General features: G+C 41.4%; 1 protein-coding gene across 1 annotated transcript; it reads left to right on the forward strand.

The window, feature by feature from the left end:
* Nucleotides 1-11,051: 11,051 nt before the first annotated feature.
* Nucleotides 11,052-26,147, forward strand: LOC307178758 (uncharacterized protein). The gene is made up of 5 exons (XM_079907265.1): nucleotides 11,052-11,276; nucleotides 12,743-12,930; nucleotides 17,948-18,074; nucleotides 19,784-19,879; nucleotides 24,222-26,147. Exons 2-5 carry the CDS (start codon nucleotides 12,916-12,918, stop codon nucleotides 25,940-25,942), a joined length of 1,959 nt encoding a protein of 652 aa, XP_079763391.1. The 5' UTR covers nucleotides 11,052-11,276; nucleotides 12,743-12,915; the 3' UTR covers nucleotides 25,943-26,147.
* Nucleotides 26,148-26,858: the final 711 nt, after the last annotated feature.

Consider the following 26,858-nt stretch of genomic DNA (forward strand, 5'->3'; position numbering starts at 1 on the left):
TCCAATGCTCCATCTTTGTGTATTTTAGGCAAACATTTGTATACGTTTGAAGGCTAATTCCTTTCTCCTTAGTACAGGTAACCACCTACTGTACGCAGTTGTACGTGTCTGTCAAATGAGAGTTCCAACATCAGGGTTTGGAGTCTTAGTGGGTTGCTCTACCTTGTGTGTCTCAGTGATGGAGAACTGGGGTCGGTGGTGGTTGTGTTAGTTGGCTGGGGCTGTCATAATAAAGTACCACAGACATTTTTTCCCGCAGTTCTGGAGGCTGGAAGTCTGAGATCACAGTGTCAGCAGGGTTGATTTCTTCCAAGGTCTCTCCTCGGCTTGTAGATGGCCATCTTCTCCCCATGTCTTCACATTATACCAGTTATATTGGATTAGGACCCACTGTAATAACTTCACTTAAACTTAATTACCTCTTTGAAGACCTTATCTTCAAATACAGTCACATTCTGAGGTACTGGAGGTTATGACTTTAACATATGGATTTGGGGGGAACACAGTTAAGCCCGTAACAGTGGTATTTGTCAGTGAATGCCATTCAAGTTTATATTGGGCTAACTGATGGATCTGTCTCATCGTCACTAAATGGTAGTGTCTTTTCCAGGTTTGACAGTTAACAAAGGGTCATATGGTCAGTATCTGGGGAGGCCCATGTGTGTCTGTGTTGAGAAGCTGGAGATTTGGAGGCCCAGGATCCCTGGGCCACTGGGACAGACAATGAATGTTACTTTATCTTCAGTCCTTCAAGTGAGTCCCTCTTTAGGGAAATACATATATACATACACAGACACTATACACACAAACACATGTATTTTCTGTAAAAGTAGTTGCTCCCTTGGGGACAAAGATAAGAAATAGCCACTAGAGGCAAGAGGAGAGATTCCGTTTATGGAAAGTGCTTTAGGCTGAAAAATGAAGTAGAAGCTCTTCAGCTGTTCCTTCCTCAGTGGAGGACCATGGATGCTCGTTGGAAGAGTTGACTTTTGAAGGAATATACCCTGGATGCCTCTAAGAAGCTTCATTCACTCATTTCTGCCCCTGAGTAGCACTGCATTTGGGCTGTGCACATTTTCCTTTAATGGTGTTGCAAAGAGTCAGATATGAAGGTCCTGGGGCCTCAACCTCAAGTCCTGATATTTGAGATACAGGATGGGAGGTGAGGGGCCCTGTGAGCTTGGAGGATGCAGGAAAGTCACAGAAGCTCATCATCAGAGAATAATTTGTGGCCACGTTTGGTGGAAGATGAGATCAAGATGATCCAGGAAGTTGGTGACTTACCCCAGAAATCTTTCACCCAGGCTCCAGGGTTTGGGCTGTAGAAAGCTGTGGAAGTGCTAGCCTCAGATCTGCTGCTCTTGGGGCAGTCATGGAGCCTGAGGTTTGTGTGTTTCTATCTTTAAAAAAGTTTTTTAAATTGAGATATATTTGATGAACAGTATTATGTAAGTTTCAAATGTGCAGCATAGCGATTCACAATTTTTAAAGGTCAACTCCATTTATTGTTATTATAAAATATTGGCTCTATTCCCTGTGTTATACAATATATCCTTGTAGCTTATTTATTTTATACGTAGTAGTTTGTACCTCTTAATCTCCTACCCCTATATTGCCCCTCCCCACTTCCCTCTCCCCACTGGTAACCACTAGTTTAGTCTCTGTATCTGTGAATCTGCTGCTTTTTTGTTATATTCGCTAGTTTTATTTCTTAGATTCCACATATAAGTGATATACAGTATTTGTCTTTCTCTGACTTATTTCACTAAGCATAACACCCTCAAAGTCCATCCATGTTTTTGCAAATGGCAAAATTTCATTCTTTTTTATGGCTGAGTAGTATTCTATCATATATATATATATATATATATATATATATATATATATATATATATATATATATATATATATATATATATACACACCAGATCTTCTTTGTCCATTCATCTATTGATGGACACTTAGTTTCCTTCCATATCTTGGCTATTATAAATAATGCTGCTGTGAACATAGGGGTACATGTATCCTTTTGAATTAGTGAGTTCATTTTTTAGATGTATACCCAGGAATGAAATTGCTGTGTCATATGGTAGTTCTATTATTAGTTTCTTTTTTTTTTAATTGAAGTATAGTTGATTTACAATGTTGTGTTAGTTTCAGATGTACAGCAAAGTGATTCAGTTCCATATAGGAACTTTTCCATTATAGGTTATTACAAGATATTGAATATAGTTCCCTGTGCTATACAGTACGTCCTTGTTGTTTTTCTGTTTTATATGTAGTAGTGTGTATCTGTTAATCCCAAACTCCTAATTTATTCCTTCCTCTCTTCCTGCTGTTTTTAGTTTTTTGAGAAATCTCCATACTGTTTTCCACAGTGGCTGAACCAATTTGTGTGTGTTTCTATCTTTGTGGAAGAAAGTGGTTTCATGTACCACAGTGTTTAAAGGGATGATTTCAGAAGTTCAGGTTTTGCGTCTGTGACTACGTGGCCATCCTCCAAGGGAGCTCTGGGTAGTAAACTCCTTTAAGGAAGTAACAAGGAGAGGGAAGTTTTATTCTGAGGGTATCTGGTAAGGGAATACAACCATTGTTAAGGTCATGTGCTTGGAGAAAGGCAGACCTGGGTGCAGATTGTAGTTCTAACACATAGAGTATGTTCCTGAGCGAGATATTTAATTCCAAAGCCTTAGTGAGAAATATATATATTTGGTCACTGCCTCTGGTTCCTGACACAGAGGTCATGAAATCCTTGTAATTTCCTGAGTGATGGGGGTGATAGGAGCATCTGACACAGAGCTGTTAAATCCCTTGGAATTTCCTGGGTGATAAGAGTGTCTTTTGTTCTAATAAAGTGACCCTGGGTAGGCTCCTGAATGGGGCTGGTCACAAGAAAGGCCAAATCATGATTAGAAGCGTGGAACTCTCCACCCCATCCCTTATACTATGGGGAAGGGAGCGGGACTAGAGATTGAGTTAATAATCAATTATTCATTTAAATTTTATATATATATATATATATATATATATATATATATATGTAGTCATTTATCTATAAAATGTATCCATGAGTCAAGTGGGTCATTTTTTTAAAAGTAAAGGCAGTATATTTTTAATAATATATTTAATTATATATATATATATATGTTTATCAAACGAGGAAGTTCCCTTTTGTTTGGGGGTTCCCCAAGACCCCCCTCTGGTTTGATAATTTGCTAGAAGAACTCACAGAACTCAGAAATCTTGTTATCCTCCAGGTTACATTTATTATAGAAAGGATAGAGACTAAAATCAGCAAGGGAAATAGGAAAAGCCACACCCACAATGTGATTTAAGGTGGAGGCTGTGGATCCCATGGTGTCAGTGGACCTCTGCAGGGACTGGAGACTGAAGTCAAGCACGTGGGTGTCCTACCAGGCTGATGTGACCCAGCCCCAGTTAAGCCTCTGGACATCGGGGCTCAGGGAACTCCCCTGGTTGGTGGTACTCCTTGCCTGCTGTCACACATTTATGCCAAGAAAGTAATGCTCACTACTATATATAAAATAAATAACCCAACAAGGGCCTATGGTAAAGCACAGGGAACTATACTCAATATTTTATAATAACCTATAAGGGAAAAGAATCTGAAAAAGAATATATATATAAATATATGTATATGAATGTATAACTGAATCACTTTGCTGTACACCTGAAACTATGACAACATTGTAAATAAACTATATTTCAATTAAAAAATCAGTAAAGGGGAAAAAAAAAGTCACACTGCCCATGACTCCATTGTGGGAGGGCAGCTGGAAGTTCCATGTTTGCAATTTCCCTGGGCTCTGCCCTTCAAGCCTCTTCCCTTGGCTGATGTTAATCTGTATCCTTTAACTGTAATGAACCCTCACTTTCAGCAGAACAGCTTTCAGTGAGTTCTGAGCCCCTCTTGCAAATTATTGTGGTCTTATGGAATATTGTCCCTAACTGCAGTAGCTCTGTGCTGCCTTTTGGGTAATTTCTAGCTCACTAATTATCCCTTCAAGGCCTATACATAAGCTTTGAACTCGTGTGGACACATGCCACAGGCGTATGTTTCTTTACTTTTTTTCTCAAATCTGACCAATTTTCTCTTTATATTTTCCTGTTCTTTTTTTTTTTCCAAGGATTTTGACTTTATTTTTGGGACTTCCCTGGCGGTCCAGGGGTTAAGACTTCACCTTCCAATGCAGGGGTACAAGTTCAATCCCTGATCAGGGAACTAAGATCCCACATGCCTAGGGGCCGAAAAACCAAAGCATAAAAGAACAGAAGCAATATTATAACAAGTTCAAGGAAGACTTTAAAAATGGTTCACATTAAAAAAAAAGGATTTTAACTTTATTATTAACTGTTGTATCTCTGGGCCAAGAATAGTGCTTGGCACACAGTGGATGCTCCATAAATACTTTTGAATGAATATGCAGTCAATATTTCTATGGGGTTTAGAGGTTTCTTATTTAATTCTTAATTTTCAAGGGAAGGATCATTTTAATCTCTATTTTATAAATGAAGAAAATGAGGTTTAAAAGCATTCATGTGTGTAGGGTTTAAGGCCCCCTATAGTTTCCTGTTCTGTAGACTTTTTTTTTTTTTTTTTTTTTGGCTGTGCTGTGCAACTTGCAGGATCTTAGTTCCCCAACCAAGGATAGAACCTGGGCCCTCTGCAGTGAGAACACAGCATTCTAACCACTGGACCGCCAGGGAATTCCCTAAAATATTTTATTCTTTATAACATTTTAAACACATTTATTAAACATGTCATCTCTTGTAATTCTGGCATCTCTTGTCTCTACATGGTGAATTCTGATCCACCAAGTCAGGGAAGGCCCTTGATGAATGTAATAATATGTTTTACTAATCTTGATATCACCCATATGTATATAGTGTTTGGCAAATAAGTACATATATGTAGAGTTATGTATATATAGTTCTTGGTTAGCAAGAGGATATAATGGCTACGCATTATACAAATTTCTCATTTGTTGAATAAATAGAATTATGAATGTATAATTGCAGAATATCCCAATAGTGTTTTCCTTCTACTACAAGGTGTTTTTTTTAAAAAACTACTTGTATTAATGCAGCCTATTTGGTGAAAATAACAGAATAACTTCCTTTACATGCCTTCTTCCTTACATCAATAGAAGGGAAACACTTTATATTAAACGGGACCGTGTTGTGACAGGAATCCCCGACATATGACGACATGGCTATGAAGTTCACGTGGGAGGAGTGGCAGCTCCTGGACCCCAATCAGAAGGACCCGTACCCAGATGTGATGCTGGAGAACCATAGCAACCTGGTGTCTTGTGGGTGAGGACGTGTCCCCTGTGTCCCTCAGAGAATCTTCAGTCAGTGGCCATTTTTCTCAGCTGCTTAATGTTTCAGTATCTACAATGCTCTCAAGGAGTAGATTCTCAGATCCTTCTCTGCTCCAGACAAGTGTATAATGTTCCCTCTCCTGAGAGAAAAGCCTCTCCTTTGCAGATGTGAAAACTTCCCTCAAAGGTAGCTTTCTCCCATCTTGACATCCCAGCCCAATTTGATGTGTCTAAGTCTTCTGTCATTTCCCGTGGACAGGGTGTCAAGCCTGCAGACCAGATGCATCCTCCAAGTTGGAACGAGGGGAAGAACCGTGGCCAATAGAAGATGAAAACCGCAGTTGAACCTGTTCAGGTGTGTAGCTGATAACCAACAAGGTGGGTGGCCAGGGAAGTCATATTCTAGTCAGTAAGAGAAAGTCCCATGGCTGTGAGAGTGTTTGAGGATGTCTAAACAACTGCACCTTGTATCTATCTTCCCATATGAGAGCTTTTTCTTCACAGGTGTTTAAAGGGAAATAGACCCCCATTTCTTCCTCTGAGATCTGATCCCAGTGGTCCCTGTTTATTTTACATACATCTTGAGTTTCTTTGTTGTTTACCTACTTTTCTTCTTAGGTTTCTTACATCTTCTCCTTTTTTGTCCTCTGTCACAGCATCTCTGCCTATTTCTTCCACCTGCCTTGCTACAAGATTCTACCTTCCTGCTCTTACTCCAAAGATCTTTGAAGGGACCTCCCTGGTGGCGCAGTGGTTAAGAATTCTCCTGCCAGTTCAGGGGACACGGGTTCGAGCCCTGGTCCAGGAAGATCCCACATGCCACAAAGCAACTAAGCCCATGTGCCACAACTGCTGAGCCCACGGCCACAACTACTGAAGCCCGTGCACCTAGAGCCCGTGCTCAGCAACAAGAGAAGGCACCAAAATGAAAGGCCTGTGCACCGCAATGAAGAGTAGCCCCTGCTCGCCGCAACTAGAGAAAGCCTGCACACAGCAATGAAGACCCACTGCAGCCAAAAATAAATAAATTTATTTTTTTAAAAAAAGAAAAGTGATCTTTGAATTCAGCAGTCTTCTAACTAGTGCATCTTCCTGCTTCGTTGGAAAATGGTGATTTCCCTTCCTGACATTTAACCCCACGTTAAATGCTGTACCCACATCATAACCTGATCTCTGTGTGTTTATATGGTTTCTTAGCTTCTTGCTATAGATTAAATGTTGGGGTCCCCCCAATCATGTGTTGAAACCCTAACCACAAGGTGATGGTATTAGGAGGTGGGATCTTTGAGAGGTGATTAGGTCATGAGGACCCAGAGAGAGCTCTTGTCCCTTATCCCATGTGAGGTGGGGGCTAGAAGGCTCTGTCTATGAGGAAGCAGGCCCTCACCAGGCACCAAATCTACTAGCGTCTTGATCATGGACTTCTTAGCCTCTGGAACCATGAGAAGTAAATTTCTGTCCTTTATAAGCCACCCAGTCTATGGTATTTTTTATAGCAGCTCAAATGGACTAAGACTTCTCTTTGCCCCAGTCTGGAATTCTCCAGAGGTTCTGTTTTCTTTATTCCCTCTCCCACAATTTGAACTCATCAGGAAGCCATGTCTCACTCTATCATATATCCTCATTTCCTCCACCTCTCTCCATCACCTTTGCTCCTTCAGACCACTTCTCATAGTTTGTAGCTTCTTCCTTTTTTTCTTTGCTTGATTGTTTTTTAAATTAATTTATTTATGGAAGTATAGTTAATTTACAGTGTTGTGTTACTTTCAAGTGTTCAGCAAAGTGATTCAGTTATATATATATATATATATATATATATATATATATATATATATATATATATATATATATTTCTTTTTCAGGTTCTTTTCCATTATAGGTTATTACAAGATGCTGAGTATAATTCTCTGTGCTGTACGGTAGGTCCTTGTTGTTTATTTTATATATAGTAGTGTGTATATGTTAACCTGAAACTTCTAATTTATCCTCCCCTGGCTTTTCCCTTTGGTAACCATAAGTTTGTTTTCTATGTCTGTGAGTCTATTTGTGTTTTGTAAATAAGTTCATTTGTATCATTTTTTTAGATTCCTCATATAAGTGATATGATATCTGTCTCTGACTTGCTTCACTTAATATGATAATCTATAGGTCTATCCATTTATTATTTATTTATTATTATTTCATTTTTGCTAACCAGGATGTCAACACAGGTGAGAAGAAAGAATATGTTCGTGTGTCCCCAACACCAGCACTATGGCCAGTACATAATAGGCATTTAACAAGGATTTACTGAATGAAAGAAAGCAGCCCCTGTAATTTTTTATTTTAAAATATTTATTTATTTGGCTGTGCCGGGTCTTAGTTGTGGCACATGGGATCTTCATTGCCAAGTGTGCAATCTTTTAGTTGCAGCATGTGGGCTGTTAGTTACGGCATACAGGATGTAGTTCCCTGACCAGAGATCCAACCTTGGCCCCCTGCATTGGGAGCGCAGTGTCTTAATTACTGGACCAACAGGGAGGTCCTAGCCCTTGTAATTTTGGATCAGGTTTTCCTACCACCTCTATTTTCTCTTCTAACAGTGACTTTCTTGTTTTTTTTTTAGTACTTTTGCACATTTTGCAAGGCAGTATTTAGAAAGCAGCCAGATCTATATTTATTCGTTGTGAATTACCTCACCTTGTCTGTACACTTTCTGCTTTTGCGACTTGATTTTTGTGTATTGTGGTTTTCCCAATGTCTAAGAAACAAGGAACATTTTTTTTATTTTATTGAAGTATAGTTGATTTACAATGTTGTGTTAATTTCTGATGTACAGCAAAGTGATTCAGTTATACATATATATATGCATTCTTTTTCATATTCTTTTACATTATGGCTTATCACAGTATTATAAGGAACATTATTAAAGATTCTTTTGTACTGAGATCATGCAACCAACACTAAAGATTTGATCCACACCTAAGCATTCACGTTCTCATCTTTTCTACAAGTCAAGCAAGTTGATGATCAACTGCAGGAACACTTGCATAACCAATGATGCCTAAAGCAGAATGAACAATGCCACGAACATCATGCCTTTGAAAATACTGTTCATCCAGCCCAAAAGCATTTTCCTTTAAGACAAAATCATGGAAATTCTGCAAATTTAAATGTAGTAAAATCAGAACAGAAGCTATGAAATAAAGAACCCTGTGGGGTGTAACAGAGATGGGAAATCCTCTCTTTATAAAGGATGAGCAAATTCATACTAAAACTGCCTGAAATTGGAAAACTCAGCAGCACTAAGGCTCTGTTCATTAAGCATCAGAGAGATCGCAGAGTTGAGAAATCCCATGTATGCAGTGAATATGGGAAATTCTTCATCAGGAAGTCTCGGCTCATTAAACATCAGAGAATTCACCTGGGAGAGAGACCCCCATGGATGCAGCATACGTGGGAAAGCACATACCACAAAGTCCAGGCTCACCGAACACCAGAAAATCCATACAGGAGAGAAACCTTACGTATATGCTAAATGTGGCCAAGCCTTCCTCATTGAATCACGTATCATTTTACCTCAGAAAACTCAGACTGGAGAGAAACCCTCTATATGTAGATTGTGGAAATGGTTTCATCCCGAAGGTCAGTTTCATTGTACATTGGAACAAAGTATAGGAGATGAAAAGTGGTAAGATCCCCTTGGGATGTACTCGAGAAGGAACCTTGTATTTATTTGTTCACAGGCCTATCACCTTTGAGAGTTACCATCTCTTCAAAGATTCCATCCCCCCCCCCAAAAAAAAGATTCCATCCCCTCTGTGACCTGTTCAATTAGACATGTGATTTTCCTTATTTTTTCATTCCTTCTTACTCTTATAAGCGGAGCTCTTATCCCCTCTTCTTATCCAGAGTCTTTCCCTTGATCTATTAAACATATCCTGCTAAAAAAATCTTGAGTCCTGCTTAAAGAACAAGAAATGGAAATTTGCTATGCAGTAGCTGTCCTACATTTCCATCACAAACCCTGGATTATCGGGTAAATTTACTCCAACATAATATTTTTAAACACCTAAACTTGGCCATCTAATATTTATTCAATCCTGTAATGTAGTCATTAGATAATTGAGAACAGGAAAATTTCATGATTGATTTGCATTTTACAAGGATTGCCTTGCCTGTTCTATGAAGATGAGATCATATGGGTCAAGGATATAAGCAGGGACAATTCTAGTATCTCAGGTGAGAGATTAGACCAGCATGGTAATGACGGTCCAGTGAGAGAAAATGAACCTGACTTCCTGCTTTGACCTTTCATTATATGACTTTTATCAGGTGCTTTCTGAGACTTACAAGGTCCTATGGAGTTGAACGTAATTGAAGAAAGTAGGTGAACTTTGCATCTGTGCCACAGCCTGTGTTCTCAAGATCTGTTTCCCCAGGGTGAATGAGCGTTCTAGCTCAGGGCTGGGGTGAGAGGAGGAAGAGAATATGAGCTGGAGCAGGGCTAGAAATGGGTAGCAGGCCTGTAAATGGCTGGCAAAAACTTCTTGGTGACCTGATGAAGACGCATAGGACTGTGGGAAAACCAGTTCTTTGAGGTCATTTTATTTTTTGCACACAAATGTTCATAGAAGTTCCATTGGCAGTATCCAAAAAACTGGAAACAATGCAAAGGTCTACCAACTGGTGAATGATTAAATTTTGGAATATCCAACAATGAATACTAAAGCAACAAAAAAGGAACGAACTATTGATACTTTTAAAATGATGAATTTCAGGACTTCCCTGGTGGCACAGTGGATAAGAATCCGCCCTCCCAATACAAGGGGCCCGCGTTCCATCCCTGGTCAGGGAACTAGATCCCACATGCATGTCACAACTAAGAGTTCACATGCCACAACTAAGGAGCCCGCCTGCCGCAACTAAGGAACCTGTGAGCCACAACCAAATAAATAAATATATTTTTTAAAAATGATGAATTTCAAAACAGTCGTGCTATGTGAAAGAAGCCAGCACAGACACTACTAATTTTATGAAAATAACGCAGACTAATCTGTAGTGACAGAAGGCAGCCCAGTGCTGCCCAGGATGGGCTGGGTAAGGAGCACGGTTGGGAAGAGGCTCACAACGTCCACCGTTTCCGATCACTTTGTGATCGCTGCATCCCCCGTACTGTCACTTTTCCAAACCTTGGTCTTCCCCAAACACTTCCATCTGCCAGTTCCACGCCGAGCTCCGCAGACAGCATTTGCCCCGCAGTACGGACACCGAATCTCCTCTAAGAGGGCGGCGTCCACGGTGCTCCTGCCCAACGGCTCAAACCCGAAATGGCTACAGCGCGCCGCCAGGGTTTTTTTTGCCAAGCACGCTTAAGTTTTCATACGGCCTCTAAATCTTTTCGCAATTAAACCAGTTATCGAGGTGTCCAGAAGCAATTTTAACTTCCCACGCAGCCGAGACGTCACAGCCGCTCAGAATGTACTGCGCCCTTTCGGTCTTGATGGGCTCCGGCCTTTGAAAAATTTGCGCCGTTCACCGTCCACAAGCGGGCCCTGTCCATTCAAATGAATTTACCCCCACGTCATGCTTGCTTTGTATGAGCTCGAGCCTCTTAAAATCTCCCCATTTTCTTTTAAGGGGCTGAGGTACCAGGAAATAGGATAGTTTTCAGCCTTGGTCTCTTAGCGGCCGCCACGCCTTCTGTACGTCAGGTGCGCAAAGATGGCGACCCCAGGGCGCCGAGTCTGTGGTGGCGGCGCGGACGTATTACCTCATAAGGAAAAGCCGGAAACCCCCAATCCGTTCACCATAGAAACGCGGTAGAAACGCCGCTGACCCTTGTCGGTTGGTCTCGGGAGAGGGGGTTGGGCGAGGGGACCAGAAGTAAAAGGAGTTCGGGGAATAAAGTTAGGCCCTGAAGAGGTCGCTGCAGGTTCAGGAGAGAACCAGGTGGGTATGTGGGTCTGGCTGTAGAAAAGGCGGGGATGGGGGCGGTCTGTCGGCCTTTAGGTGGGCTGTGGCTCCTTTGAGTCTGGGAAGGTGGCGCAAGGGTGGATGGTGGTTTGGTTTTGTTTTTGAAGGGAGCATGGAGGAGTCAGTACAATGTCTATGATCGGGGTGTCTTTGGGGTCAATCATGGGGGGCTCTGGTCATCAGCGATTAAAGGTCTGAACAGATCAACTACCGAGAGTCCTGAGGTCAGGGTTTAAGGTCTTCGGGGGTGATTGATAACTGGTGGCGTGGGGTTCGTCAATGAATGCGGAGACTTGTTCGGGTTCTCGGATAATTTGGAGCTCAAAGGTCGAGGAACCGTTAATGGAGGTCAGTGTACGTGTGTATCTGACCTGGTTTGGTATTAATCCGGTGGGGTAATGGTCACTGTCTTTCGTGCAGGGATGTGTGACAGCAGAAGGCTCGGAGGCTCAGGAGCCCTGGTAGGTGCGTGTGTTGAGCCCAGACTTTGGCTGCTGGGACAGACTTGGTGAACGTTAGTTAACGTTCCCTGAAAGCTTCAGGTCCAAGTCCCTGCCCCACCACAAATTTTCTAATCCCCTTTGGCTCCCTACAGCACCCCTTCCTTTTGAACCCAAAGAAATGAAAGTTTGGGGGAAGAACAATTCAGCATATTTCAATTTAGTAATCTTTTAATTTAAGTTTTGTTTTTATCACTCCTCCTGCAGGTTGACTGCATATTTCTTTTCAGGTTCTATATGTGAATATTTAAAGACTGCTCCTTTCCCAGTATTTATATTTTTGAATTGTTTTTTAAATTTGTATTTATGGCTTATATTCCTTTTCTCTCTCTTCTTTTTTTGATGTGTTCATTGTCCCTCATATTAAAATGTGTATGTAAACAGGGGATATGAAGACTTTTTTTTTTTTTTTTTTTTTTTTTTGGTACGCGGGTCTCTCACTGTTGTGGCCTCTCCCGCTGCGGAGCACAGGCTCTGGACGCGCAGACTCAGCGGCCATGGCTCAGGGGCCCAGCCGCTCCGCGGCATGTGGGATCTTCCCGGACCAGGGCACGAACCCATGTCCCCTGCATCGGCAGGCGGACTCTCAACCACTGCGCCACCAGGGAAGGCCCTATATGAAGACTTTTAAAGAGGCTTGAGGGCATCAAAGTTTAAAGGAAAAATTTACAATTTCTCACTGCCTAGATGGCCTCATTTCTATAATTGTCTGAAAATTACCTGCCACTGAAATATAGTACTGTGCTTATTCTCCTTTGCCACTTTCCCTTTCAAATTCATGCTACTTCCATATATTCAGGGAGTTAGGTTTCATTGGCCCAAGGTGTGCAATTATCTGGGGAATCAAATGAAGAGACAGAAATATTGGGGACCACGTGTTAAGGTGAGTGCACAGGAAGAAGGAATACAATTCCAGAAGTAATTTTGCTTTTCAACCCACAGGTGCTAACAAGAGACAAGATATGAATGAAGAAAGAGGAGTTTCCAGGACCTAGATATTGTTATTTCTAGGGATACTTTGGCGACGGTTATATCTAACCAGAAATTTTGGTATATCCAGAAGAGACAAAGACAGAGCCTCTGCATTGCCAGCTATTTTCAGAGAACAGAAGAAAATGATCCAGGCCCAGGTGACTCATGTCTTGTTTTATTCTCTCCTTTATTCCTGAATGGATTTGTAGAGGCCTGTAAAAAAAAAAAAATCAGTTCAGTATCTAGAGAGAAATAAATTTTGTAGATAAACTCCAAAGCCATGGCAAAGTAGGATCAAGAACATAGTGTTTATATGATTCCTAGTAAATGACTAGTGTTGGAACATAATGTGTAACTGTTACTGACTCTGTGTGTGCGCCGTGCCTATTTATAAATGCATGTGGGTTCATGTACATATCTGTGTACATAAATACGTCTGTTATGTTTTGTGCATCTGTGGAATTATACTCTAAAGAACATCCCTTTGGCCTGAGATAGTATAATTTAAGCATCTAATAGAATAATGACTGCAACTGTTTTGTGAATATTAGCTGTATAAAATTCCATTCGTCTACAATTGTACTCAAAGAAATGAGTCAAACTATGCAAAGCATTTAGATGAGTGTCTGTTACCAAAAGTCAGGTCTGGCTGCTTGCTGCTTGAAAGCCAATAACTCGAGAGGCAAGGTTGGTGGAAAGGAAAGTTTGTTTTATTCCAGAGGCTGGCAACTGGGGGAAGAGGGTGTACTCGTGTCCAGAGGCCAACTCCCCACTGCCAGTCAGTGGGCCAGAGCTTTTAAAGGGGAGTTTCAGGGCTGTATAGGCAGAGGGAGGGGGCTACATGCAGAAACAGCATAGTCAACTCTGGCCGCCATCTTGAAATCGGTCATGCCATGGTCTGATCAGCGTCATCTTGATTGTGGTGAGTACAGTTCATCTTTAGTTCCACGGTTGGTTTGTTCCCATTCCTTGAAGCCAGTTCTTAGAATTTTGACAGCTTATGTCATGGCTACAGTCTGGTCGTCATGTAGTTAACTTCTTCCAACTGGTGAGGGTTTCAGTATCTACAAAACAGCTCAAAGGATATGGCTTAGAATATTATCTATAGCCCTGGAAGAGGAACTAAAGGTCCTTGACTTTGTTTAATGACTAAGCTATTATTATTATTATTATTATTATTGGTCTTGTTGGACTGTTTTCCTTTGTGTCTGCATTTTCTCACTTCTCTGATTAAATTTATTCTTTAAAGTTTTTCTGCAGTCAAAAGGCAGGCTGAGGACATGGTGGTGTGTGGTGTGTGTGTGCGTGTGTGTGTATCTATCTCTCCTGGGGAGGCCCCCTAGGGTCCTGCTCCTTTTCATGCCTGCTACATAGTAAGTGATGTGTGAGATCGTCCATGCCTTAAATCTTTGCCAGTACTTAATAATAGGACATTATCAAATTGTATAATTTCATCGATCTGGATGGTCCAGTGTTTATTCTTTTACCTTATTTTGCATTTACCTCATCATAGGTAAGGTTGAAATCCATGTTGTATATTTATTGGCCAGTTGGACTCTTTTTCTCTTGTGACATGCCTGTCCTTATCATTTTTACATTAACAAAATGATTTTTTTTCTTACTGATTAATAGGAGTCATGCCTATCCATTACATATTGATTCTTTCTTTTGTTTATAAAAAATATTTTCCCAGCTTGTCACTTTTCTTTCAGCTTTATCCACGGTAACTTTTCAATGCAGACATTTTAATTTTTCCTCTTATAAAGTTTGCTACTTATTTTCTTTTATGGTTTTTGGTTTGTGACATGAACATAATTCATATTTGTCTCTATTTCTTTCACAGATTCTTTTGTTTTATGGCTAGGAATCTAAACAGGAGACAAACTATTTTTGAGTGTGAAATTAGGTAGGAACCTAAGGTTTTGTTTTTCCAAATGGATCTACATCTCACGTGAAAAAATTCAGAAGGTGGTAAGATCAGCAGTGTTAAGAGTTTGCCGCCTCTTTTAAAAAAGAAAAAGAAAAGAATTTGCTCAACCAAGTAACTCTCTTCTCTATGACGTAATCTCTGCAAGAACACAGAGATAGATTATCCCATCAGATTTCCCCTCATCTGGCAGCTTGGTTGACAAGCAGGTCTCATTTCATTCCCTGGTGGCATTTGGGCCTCGGCTGCATGGCCACAGGATCAGGACATTGAAGACATTCCACACTGCTGAACTGTAGTTATCCAGAACACTTCTAACACCAAATGTGGGGGTATTTTCCTCACACCTCCTAATTCTGTGACTCTCCAGACACCAACTGGGTGTCCTACAATTCAACTCAATCCTGCCACTAACTACCTGGAGTTAGCGTCAGATCCCACAAGGTAAGAGCTCAGTCCCACAAGACTGCCCCCACTTTAGGTGCCTGTCAAGAGTCCCAGGCTGTTACGTAAGCTTCTGATGACGAGCTCTAAATCCGGGGGTACCCACAACCCCCTGCTGAGGTTTGGTAATTCACTAGAATGACTCACAGAACTCAGGAAAGCTCTTTACGTACATTCACTGGTTTATTCTAAAGGCTACAACTCAGGAATAGCCAGATGGAAGAGATGCATAGCACGAGGTATGGGGGAAGGGGCGCGGAAGTTCCTCCCTGGGAGCACAACCCTGCCAGCACCTCTATGTGTTCACCAACCCGGAAGCTCTCTGAACCTGATGTTTTAGGGGTTTTTATGGTGGTTTTCTGATGTAGGCACAAACTGATTAAATCACTGGCTATTGGGGACTGAACTCAACCCCCAATGCCAGTTCCCTCCCTGGAGGCTGGGGGTCTTTCTGGGGACCAGGAACCAGTCATCTCATGAGCACACAAAAGATACTCTTATCATCCTAGAGAGCCCACGGTTTTTTGGAACTGTGTTCCAGGAACCAGGGGCAAAGACCAAATATATATTCATCACAACATTTTTCTAGCTTCTGTTGTTTTCATTTCGTCAATTTTGTCTTTCTTTTGATGGTAATGAGTCTTTTCTTTTCTTTTTCTTTCTTTTTTTAATCCTTTCCTCATCATTTCTTTTTTTAAAATTTATTTATTTTTGGTTACATCAGGTCTTTGTTGCTGCATGCGGGCTTTCTCTAGTTGCGGCGAGTGGGGGCTACTCTTCATTGCGGCATGCGGGCTTCTCATTGCAGTGGCTTCTCTTGTTGTGGAGCACAGGCTCTAGGCGTGCAGGCTTCAGTAGGTGTAGCACGTGGGCTCAGTAGTTGTGGCTCGCGGGCTCTATCGTGCAGGATCAGTAGTTGTGGCACACGGGCTTAGTTGCTCCACAGCATGTGGGATCTTCCTGGACCGGGGTTTGAACCCGTGTCCCCTGCATTGGCAGGCGGATGCTTAACCACTGCGCCACCAGGGAAGCCCGAGTCTTTTCTTTCTAGTTGGTTTCCGAATCTGACTTTTACAAGTGATGTTCTATAGTTTCAGTCTCACTCATCTAGAAGCAGATTTCCTGCTTGGCTTTGCTGGCTGGCTAAGTCTGAGTTACAGGATGTTTAATCAGTTCTAAAATTTTCTTAATTCCTGAGATCTTCATATCACTTCTCTGTCTCTCTATAATCTCTTTCAAAAACTACGTAGAGGCTTATGTTAGACCTCAGTGTATTCTCCATATTTAGTAAACTCTCCTTTATATTTTCTGTCTCTTTCTGCATCTGCTTCATCTTTAGTTATTTTTTCAAATGCATATTCCAGTTCACTCGTTATATTTTCAGTGTATCTAATATGATGTTAGCCTTTTGTGAAATAATAAGAACTATACACATTGGTCTCTGCCCCTAGTTCCTGACATAGAGCTCCTAAAACCCTTAAAAATAGGGGTGCTCTGAGAATCTTCTGGTCTTTGACCCCAATTCCTAGCACAGAGTCCCTAAAATCCTTGTAATTTCCTAAATAATAAGAGTACTACGAGCTCCCATACAACTTCACTTATATGTGGGATCTAAAATATGACACAAGTGAACTTCTCTACAAAACAGAAACAGAATCACAGACATAGAGAACAGACTTATGGTTTCCAAAGGGGACTGGGGGTGATGGAGGGATGGAGTAGGAGTGTGGGATTAGCAGATGAAAACTATTCTATTTAGAATGGATAAACAACAAGGTCCTACTGTGTAGCACAGGGAACTATATTCAGTATCCTGTGATAAACCATAATGGAAAAGAATATGCAAAAGAATATATATATATAACTGAATCACTTTGCTGTATGGCAGAAATTAACATGACATTGTAAATCAACTATATTTCAATAAAATTTTTTAAAAAAGAGTACTAAGAGCATATTTTGTTGTAAAATTTGGTCTTTGATCCTGGTTTCTGATACAGAGTTCCTAAATCCCTTGGAATTTCCTGGGTGATAGAAGTGCCTTTCTTTCTAATGAGGCAACACTTGAAGGGCTCCTGAATGGGACCTGTTTACCAGAAAGACCAAGCCATGATCAGAAGCTTGGAACCTTCCATCTCATTCCCCATTATCCACAGAAGAGGGAGGGGCTAGAAATAGAGTTAATGATCAATCATGCCTACGTGATGAAGCCTCCACAAAAATCCCAAAGGTATGGGGTTTAGAGAGCTTCTGGGCTGGCGAACACATGGAGGTGCTGGAGGGGCACCAGGAGAGGGCACGGAAGCTCCAAGCTCCTTTCCACATACCTTGCCTTGAGCAGCTCTTGCATCTGGATGAAATCTGTATCCTTTATCATATGCTTTTATAATAAACTGGTGAACAGTAAGTAAACACTTTTCCCGAGCTCTCTGGGCTTCTCCAGCAAGTTAATCAAACCCAAGGAGCATTGGACGTTCACTGGAACCTCCAATCTATAGCTGGTTAGTCAGGAGCACAGGTGGCATCCTGGACTTGCATTTGGCATCTGGAGTGGGGTGGTGGTGAGGTCTCGTGGAACTGGGCTCTTACCCTGTGGCATGTGATGCTCTCTTCAGGTCGATCATGTCAGAATTAAATTGTAGGACACACAGCTGGTGTCAGAGAATTGCTTGGTGATGTGTTTAAAGAAACACATCGGAATTGGTGTCAAAATCATGGAAATATGAGCAGGACAGCTTCTTTTATGTTCCTTATGAGTCAGTCAAAGAGAAGCACTCGCATTAAACAGGACTCTGTTATTACAGGAAACCCTGTCATTCAAGGATGTGGCCGTGGACTTCACGTGGGAGGAGTGGCAGCTCCTGGCCCCTCCTCAGAAGGACCTGTACCGGGACGTGATGCTGGAGAACTATAGCAACCTGCTGTCCGTGGGTGAGGACGGCTCCCCTGGGTCCCTCAGTGGGTCTCCAGTCAGTGGCCTTTCCTTCCTCAGCTGCTTACACTTGGAAGTCACTGCAGTGCCCTAATGGCAGATTCTCAGTGCCTCCTCTGGCTCCTGATAAAAGGGTGTATACAATGTGCCATGAGTTGTTTTTACTACCAACACAGCTGACAGCAAACTTGTGGGGTTTTTTCTATCCCCAAAACCAATTCTCCTACTCTCCAGGTATGGACTGGGTGTCCCGAAACTCAATCCATTTCTGACACTAACCACCCAGAGTCAGCCTCAGATCCCACAGGCTTACGGACTCAGTCCCGCAGGACTGCCCTCACTTCAGACACTAGTCGAACGGATTGGGTACCCAGGGTACCCACACTTCTGTCCGACTTGACCTTAAATCGGGCATTCCCACTCTCCATCCCTCAGGTTTGGTAATTTGCTAGAACAGCTCACAGAACTCAGGAAAGCACTTTACTTACCATTACCAGTTTATTATAAAGGATAATAGCCAAATGGAAGAGATGCCCAGGATGAGGTATGGGGGAAGGAGTGTGGGCCTTCCATGCCCGCTCCAAGTGTGTCACCTTTGATGTGATCACCAACCCAGGAGCTCCCCCAACCTGGTTTTTTAGGAGTTTTTGTGGCGATTTCATTGTGTAAGCGTGATTTCTTAATTCATTTGCCATGGGTGATTAACTCAATCTCTAGCCCCTTCCCTCCGCATGGAGGGGTTAGGGAGTTAGAGCTGAAATTTCCAACCTTCTACTCATGCCTTGGTCTTTCTGGCAGCCAGCCTCCACCCTGAAGCTCTCTAGGGACCCCCAGCCACAGTCATCTCATTAGCACACAGAAGACACCCATCACTCTGGACACCAAAGGTGCTAGAAGTTCTTGTGTCAGGAACTGGAACTTAAACCAAATGCTGTAACAGAAGAGGTTCCTGCCAGCCCGTCACATAGGAAATTACAAGGGCTTTATTTTATTTTTATTATTTATTTATTTTAAAATTTTATTTATTTTTGTGCTGGGTCTTTGTTGCTGCATGCGGGCTTTTCTCTAGTTGTGGCAAGCGGGGGCTACTCTTTGTTGCGGTGCCTGGGTTTCTCATTGCGGTGGCTTCTCTTGTTTTGGAGCACGGGCTCTAGGCACGCAGGCTTAGTAGTTGCACGTGGGCTCTAGGGCTCATGGGCTTCAGTAGTTGTGGCTTGCAAGCTCAGTGGTTGTGGTTCATGGGCTCTAGAGGGCAGGCTCAGTAGTTGTGGCACGTGGGCTTAGTTGCTCAACAGCATGTGAGATCTTCCAGGACCAGGGCTCGAACCTGTGTCCCCTGCATTGGCAGGTGGATTCTTAACCACTGTGCCACCAGGGAAGTCCCTATTTTTATTTTTTGGTTGTGCCACGTGCCATCTCAGTTCCCTGACCAGGGATCAAACCCACGCCCCCTGCAGTGGAAGCACAGAGTCTTAACCACTGGACCACCAGGGAAGTCCCCACAAGGGCTTTAGAAGCTCTGTGCCAGGAACTGGGCGCAGAGACCAAATATATATTATTATATCACAATATCCCATGAGTCTCTCCTGAGTGAAAAACCTCCGCTTGGCAGATGTGAAAAACGGTCCCTCAAATGTAACATTCTCCCGTCCCCACAGACCCAGCCCAGTCCAGTGAGTCTCAGTCTTCTATCGTTTCCCATGAACAGGGTATCGGGTCAGCAAACCAGATGCAATGTCCAAGTTGGAACGAGGGGAAGAACCGTGGACAATAGAAGATGAAATCCACAGTCAAACCTGTCCAGGTGAGTGAGGATCAGCTGGGTAACTGCAGACATCATAGTCAGTCAGTGCGAGAAGCCTGGGAGGGCGTCTGAGGATACTGTGCCTCCATGTATCTCTTTCCCCATAAAAGAACTTTTAGGTCTTGAGAGGTAAGTATACCCCTTTTTCTCTTCTGAAATCTGTTCCTTGCTGATTTTATTTTACATCTTGATTTTTGTTTGTTTGCCTCGTTTTCATCTTCCTTGGATTCTGTAACCCTCTTCTTTGAACCCTGTCACAAATCCCTTCCACCTCCCTGGCTATGAAATTCCAGGCCTCGGTCCAAGGAGAGATCTTTGAATTCATCACTGTTTTCTGACTACCGCACTCTCCTGCCCCACTGAGAAAGACAGACTTCCCTTCCTGACATCCAACTGCACCTTGTATTTTGCGCCCTCACAGTAACCTAGTCTATGACTGTGCATCAAGCCAGCTCCTTAGTTTCTCCACCACACTGCCCCCCACCACCATTCTGAGGTTCTTCAAAGGTATTGCTTTCCATTTTCTCAAAATTTTCCTTCAGTCTCATGAATTAAGCTCTATCTGTTTTCTGGCTGAGACTCCAAATTGCTATCTCCCTTACTATTGTCTATACTTTGAGTTCTAGATGTTCTAGGTCTTTTACTGGCCTAAGATTTCTGAGTTCCTGTATGAGGCATAGGAACCATCTTCTCTCCACAAAAAAAAGCCCTTTCCACCATCCTATTTTAATGTTAGATTCTCTTTTAATATTGCACATCTTACCCTGTCCATGCTGGTATTATCTTGAATGTTATTCTCTGCCTATGGAGTTCTCATCTTAGAGATCTCTGCTGTTGACTGTTTTAACTAGAAAAGACTGTTTTACATCTACATCAGTTCTACGTAAGTCGCAGCTTATGTCTCCTTCAGTTTACTTCCTTCATACATTTGCTATTTCTGATTTTCCTTTGGCTCATCTTAGGTGTTAGCACTGTATTCATTTCCCTAAATCATTTGTTTTTTCCATTATATTCTTGTTTTTTTTTAACAGCTTTACTGAGATAATTCACATATGCTACAATTTGCCAACTTAAAGCATACAATTCATTGTTTTGTAGTATATTAAGAGAGTTATGTAACCATTACCAACAGCAGCTTTGGAAGATTTTCATCACTTTATAAAAGTTTCCTCCTAAGCCTTTAGCCCTAGGCGAGCACTAATCTACTTTCTATCTCTGTAGATTTGCCTGTTCTGGATATTTAATATAAATAGAGTCATAAACTATGTGGTCTATTGTGAAAGACTTCTTTCATTTATCATAATGTTTTTGAAATTCTTCCATAGAAGTTCTAACATGTATCTGTAATTCATTCCTTTTTATTGCCAAATAATATTCCATTGTATGGATATACCACATTTTATTTACTCATTTATCTATTGATGGACATTTGGGTGGTATCCACTTTTTGGCTTTTTTGAATTATGCTGCTATGAACATTCATGTACAACTTTTTTGTGAACATATGTTTTCATTTTTCTTTGGTATATATCTAGGAGTGGAATTCTTGGGTCATATGGACTCTTGGAAGGGTCCAAATGTGGTGCTTCCAGACTCATGGTCGGCATTATGTCCTCCCAGCCATGATGTGTGATAATACACAGAGTATTGCCAACCAAAGGCTCAGCCTTTGGTATCCAGAGTTTTCATTGGGATTCAATCACACATTTCCCACATGGAAATATGTCTTTCGCCCCTCCAGAAGTCAGGCTAATACCTATAGTCTCCATTTCCTCCAAAGGTTGTAACTGATATGGTGTGGCCCAAAGCCCATGTCATAAATCACATTGTTAGAGTGTTTGGTGGCCAAAGCCACCAGGCAAACAAAGACACTCCTATCAGGCAGGACATTCCAGGGGCCTAGATATCACCTCCCAGTAGCCAAGGGCAAGGGCCAGACCTCTCTTTGAGTGAGGTTCAGTCTTCACTGAAGGTAACTGTACAAATGAACAATAAAGGGATTCCTTTAGAAAAACAGAGGAAATAGAGCTTATAGTAATACAGTCAGAGTGGGAATGACAGCATGATATGTACAAGGTTTATCTACATTTTAAATTAGGAAGATGATGCCATGAGTTAGGAATAAGGCATGAAATAAGAAATGTGCAAGCCCATGGGATTGACTATCAAAAGAGTGGCCTGAAGTCAGGCAAATGAAAGCCAGTGTTAGAAGGTCTCTTCAGGAGGAGGAGTGGAGTGGAAACATGAATCCATGGAATATTCACGGTGATGTACACTTTTTTTGCCAGGATGACTGTTTGGATTTGCTATGTGAGTAATTGAGGTAGCATAGTGGAGGGTTGGTAGGTTTTGTATTTTTATAGCTCTAGGCTGTCTTACCTTTTACCTGGGTGGCAGTAGGATAGCAATAATAAGGAACAGTCAGATGTTCTTAAAAAAAAAAACCTGAAGGTAAAGCTGACACAACCTGGTCTTAAAGGAGGAAGTTGGTCCTTTAGTACAACCTGTTGCCAACCTAGATGCAAATGTAGAGTTACTGAAGTGGATGCTGCTGGTGGCAAGTGAAGAGTTTATTAGGGACGTTGACATGGGAAAAATTTGGATACGACCTCTCTACTGAATGCAGAAAGTGATTGAAAAGGGCGACAGTTTCCATATTCCATTAGCTTCCAAAGATGACTACATGGTACACGGCCAGTTACAAAATTTCCTAACAGTCATTGTTGCCCTGTTTCACTATGAATGGAACATAGGATAACGTGACACAGATAGACTAAAGGTTAGAGTTTTGATTATACAACTTATCCACTAATATGTTTGATGTTTTTGGAAAGTTAGTTTGATGGTGGTCTACAGAAGCAAATTTAGGAACAGGATTACAATGCAAGAGATTATTTCAGTTTACAGTCCTTTACAGTTACTTGCCAGGTTACAAATACGTTTATTCTATACACCTTAGTATGCATATTTCCCTGATTTCTGTAGTCAGAATTTGGATCCTCTAAGTGGGCTTAAAGAATCCCCAAACTCCTGAGTGTTGGAATGTCTTAAGACGTTGGTTCTGTACCATCATCATCTTTCATTCTACATGTCCTCCCAACACATCCAGTCCTCTTTTCTTGAATAGTATGCACATATTATTTCCACATTGTTTCCTCCACTTATACTTCCACTTGGCTTCTTGATTTCTGTACTACACATCTAATATCATCTCAAAGTTTAGGTTCCACAATGCACACTTTTTTTTCCTACATGTGGATTTCAGTAATCTTCCTCATCACAACTGGAGATGCTTTTACCAAACCATTGGTTCAAGCCATACAGTTAGCAGAGTAATCCTGGGTTCCTCACTTTCAAAGACCACTCTCTGCACTGACCCCATCAGTTAACCTTGCTTTTTCTTTCTTTCTTTCTTTCTTTTTAACATTTAAAAAAATTTTCTGGCTGTGTGCCATGCAGGATCTTAGTTCCCCTACCAGGGATAGAATCCACACCACCTGCAGTGGAAGCACTGGAAGTCTGGAGTCTTAACCACTGGACCACCGGGGAAGCCCCAACCTTGCCTTTTCTTTATGCAAGTATTCAAAATATCCTCATTTCCTCTGCTTGCCACCATCTCCTTTGCTCCTTCAAACCACATTTAGCAATCTCCAACTCCCTACTTTTTTTCTTTTCTTCTTTTTCATTTGGGTTTCCCTAACAGGAATTATGAGAAGTGAAAGTAAGTAAGGCATATTTTATATATCCCAAACACCAACACAGTGCCTTTGTTCACTCCAAATAGTTTTGGAGTGAACAAATGCAAGCCTCATCATTTTGGATCAGTTGTCTCTTGCACCTCTGTGGTCTTGTGTCTTTTCAAGTTCTGTTCCTTCATACCCTCTCATTTGCTGCTAACCGTGACTTGCTTGGCAGTTCCCTGGTGGTCCAGTGGTTAAGACTCCATGCTTTCACTGCTGTGGGCCTGGGTTCAATCCCTACTCAGGGAGCCAAGATCCTGCAAGCCGCACAGTGAGGCCAAAAAAAAAAAAAAAGACTTGCATGTATTTTACTACCTCTGCATGTTTTGCAATTTCCTATTTAGAGAGCAGCCAAGTCTACATAGATTGTCAACTGCCTAACCTTATTGGTACATTAACTGTTTTTTTTCCTTTTGGTTCGTTTATATTACTGTGTTTTTACCATGTGTAAGAAATAAGGAACATTTATACATGGTGTTTCTTTTATACTGTTATCATAGGGTTGCCACTAAAGTGCCATTTTTTTAAAAAACCAAGGAATTTTTAAAACAATTTTATTCCAAACAATAATAAAAAGGGCTCATTGTTCTCTTCTTTCCTAGAAACTGGCAACGTTGGTAATCGTCTTCAGGATGACTGGGAAAATCAAAGAATGCTGAAAGGTATAGAACAATACCAGGAATATAATGCATTTGGAAATCCTGTTCCTCAAAGCAAAAGTCATTTCTCTTTCAGGCAAAATCATGATATGTTTGAGTTCTATATAAAAACTTTGAAATCACATTTAAGTTTAGTCAGCCAGGGCCAAAGCTATGAAATTAAGAACTCTACTAAATGTAATGGAGATGGGAAATCATTTCTGCATGGTAAGCCTGAAGAATTTCATTCTTCAGTTCAATGCCCTGTAAGTGCAAAATCCATCAGTACTAAGTCCCAAGTCATTAAGCACCAAGGAACTCACAATGCAGAGAAAGCCCACATATGCAGTGAATGTGGGAAAGCCTTTGTTAAGAAGTCTCAGCTCACTGACCATCAGAGAGTTCATACAGGGGAGAAACCTTATGGATGCAGTATGTGTGCAAAAGTATTCTCCCGAAAGTCCAGGCTCAATGAACATCAGAGAATTCACAAGAGAGAGAAATCCTTTATATGTGGTGATTGTGGAAAAGTCTTCACCATGAAGAGCCGTCTGATCGAACACCAGCGAACTCACACTGGAGAGAAACCTTACATATGCAGTGACTGTGGAAAAGCCTTCCCAGGGAAGCGTAACCTCATTGTACATCAGCGAAATCATACTGGAGAGAAATGCTACATATGTAATGAATGCGGAAAAGGCTTCACTGGGAAGAGCATGCTTACTATACACCAGCGAACTCATACAGGAGAGAAACCCTACATCTGCAGTGAATGTGGGAAAGGCTTTACCACAAAGCACTATGTCATCATACACCAACGAAACCATACAGGAGAGAAACCCTACATATGCAATGAATGTGGGAAAGGTTTCACCATGAAGAGTCGTCTGATTGAACATCAGCGAACTCATACAGGAGAAAAGCCGTATGTGTGCAATGAATGTGGAAAAGGCTTTCCCAGGAAGAATAATCTGATTGTACATCAGAGAAATCATACAGTAGAGAAATCCTACGTATGTGGTGAATGTGGAAAAGGCTTCACCATGAAGAGCATGCTCATCATACATCAACGAACTCACACTGGAGAGAAACCCTACATCTGCAGTGAATGTGGGAAAGGCTTCCCATTGAAGAGTCGGCTTGTTGTGCATCAGCGAACGCATACGGGTGAGAAACCTTATAGATGCAGCGAATGTGGGAAAGGCTTCATCGTGAATAGCGGACTGATGTTACATCAGCGAACTCACACTGGAGAGAAGCCCTATATATGCAATAAATGTGGAAAAGGGTTTGCCTTTAAGAGCAATCTTGTGGTACATCAGCGAACTCATACTGGAGAGAAACCCTTTACATGCAATGAGTGTGGAAAAGGCTTCACGATGAAACGCTATCTCATCATACACCAGCAAATTCATATGGGAGAGAAGTCCTATATATGCAGTGAATGTGGAAAAGGTTTTGTCATGGAAACAGAGCTCATTTTACATCAACAAATTCATACTGGAGAGAAACCTTATGCCTGCAATGAATGTGGCAGAGGCTTCACTGTGAAAAGTCGTCTAGTCGTTCATCAGCGAACTCATACAGGAGAGAAACCTTTTGTATGCAGCGAATGTGGAAAAGCCTTCTCCTCAAAGAGGAATCTCATTGTACATCAGAGAACTCATAATGGAAACAAATCTTAACAAAGCAATGAATATAGTCACACCTACAGGAAGAAAATATGCCTTGTCCAACATCAGAGGGTTTCACGCAGGATAAACTACCTTTATATGTACTGACTGTGGAAAATCCTATTCATAATTGGTATTGGTCTCATTACCCACCAGAAAATTTACACAGGAGACAAATTGTATGTATGCAATTAATGTGAGAAAGCCTTCAAAACAAATTCAGCACCCGTTGTACATCAGAGAACTCATAAAAGGGAGAGACTCTGTGGATTCAGCAATGGGGGGTAACCTTTCTCTCATTTGTCAAGCCTTGTTAATACACACGAGAAACGTATAGGTCAAGGTACATAATCCTTTGCAGTGACTCTGAATTCATTATATATAAGTGAACTTGTTCAGGGTACAAACCATGATAGTTCAGTGAACTCATTAAACATCAGTGTGCTCTACTTGACTGTGGTCAGTGTAGATTAGCCTGTTGCTAGATTTCACCCTTGGAAAACTATGGAATTTTCATAGGAGTAAAATTTAATGAATGCAGAGAATGTGCTAGTGCCTTCAGTGATAAGTTACCTCACACTATATGTCTAAATTAACATGTAGGAAAAAGCTCTGATACATACAATGCAGAAAAGGCTTCAGGAAACATTTCTAGGTAGTTATATGTCTGAAAAGTATATACTAAGATAAATCTTATGAATGGAGAGACTAGGAAAGCCTTCTGTGGGAATAAAAACCCTATCTCATCAGTGATCATAACAGATCACCAGTGAGCTCATTCATAGTAGCAATATGATGATCGTAGAAATAAAACCTCAATAGTTGCCTCATATGCATGCTGGAGAAAAATTTTCAGATGACAATGAACATGGCAGGATTTCGGTGATACATTCTGCCTCATCACTTCTCATGAATTCATACAGAAATA

This window comes from Stenella coeruleoalba (assembly GCF_951394435.1).
Source record: "Stenella coeruleoalba genome assembly, chromosome: 20".
Taxonomy (NCBI): domain Eukaryota; kingdom Metazoa; phylum Chordata; class Mammalia; order Artiodactyla; family Delphinidae; genus Stenella; species Stenella coeruleoalba.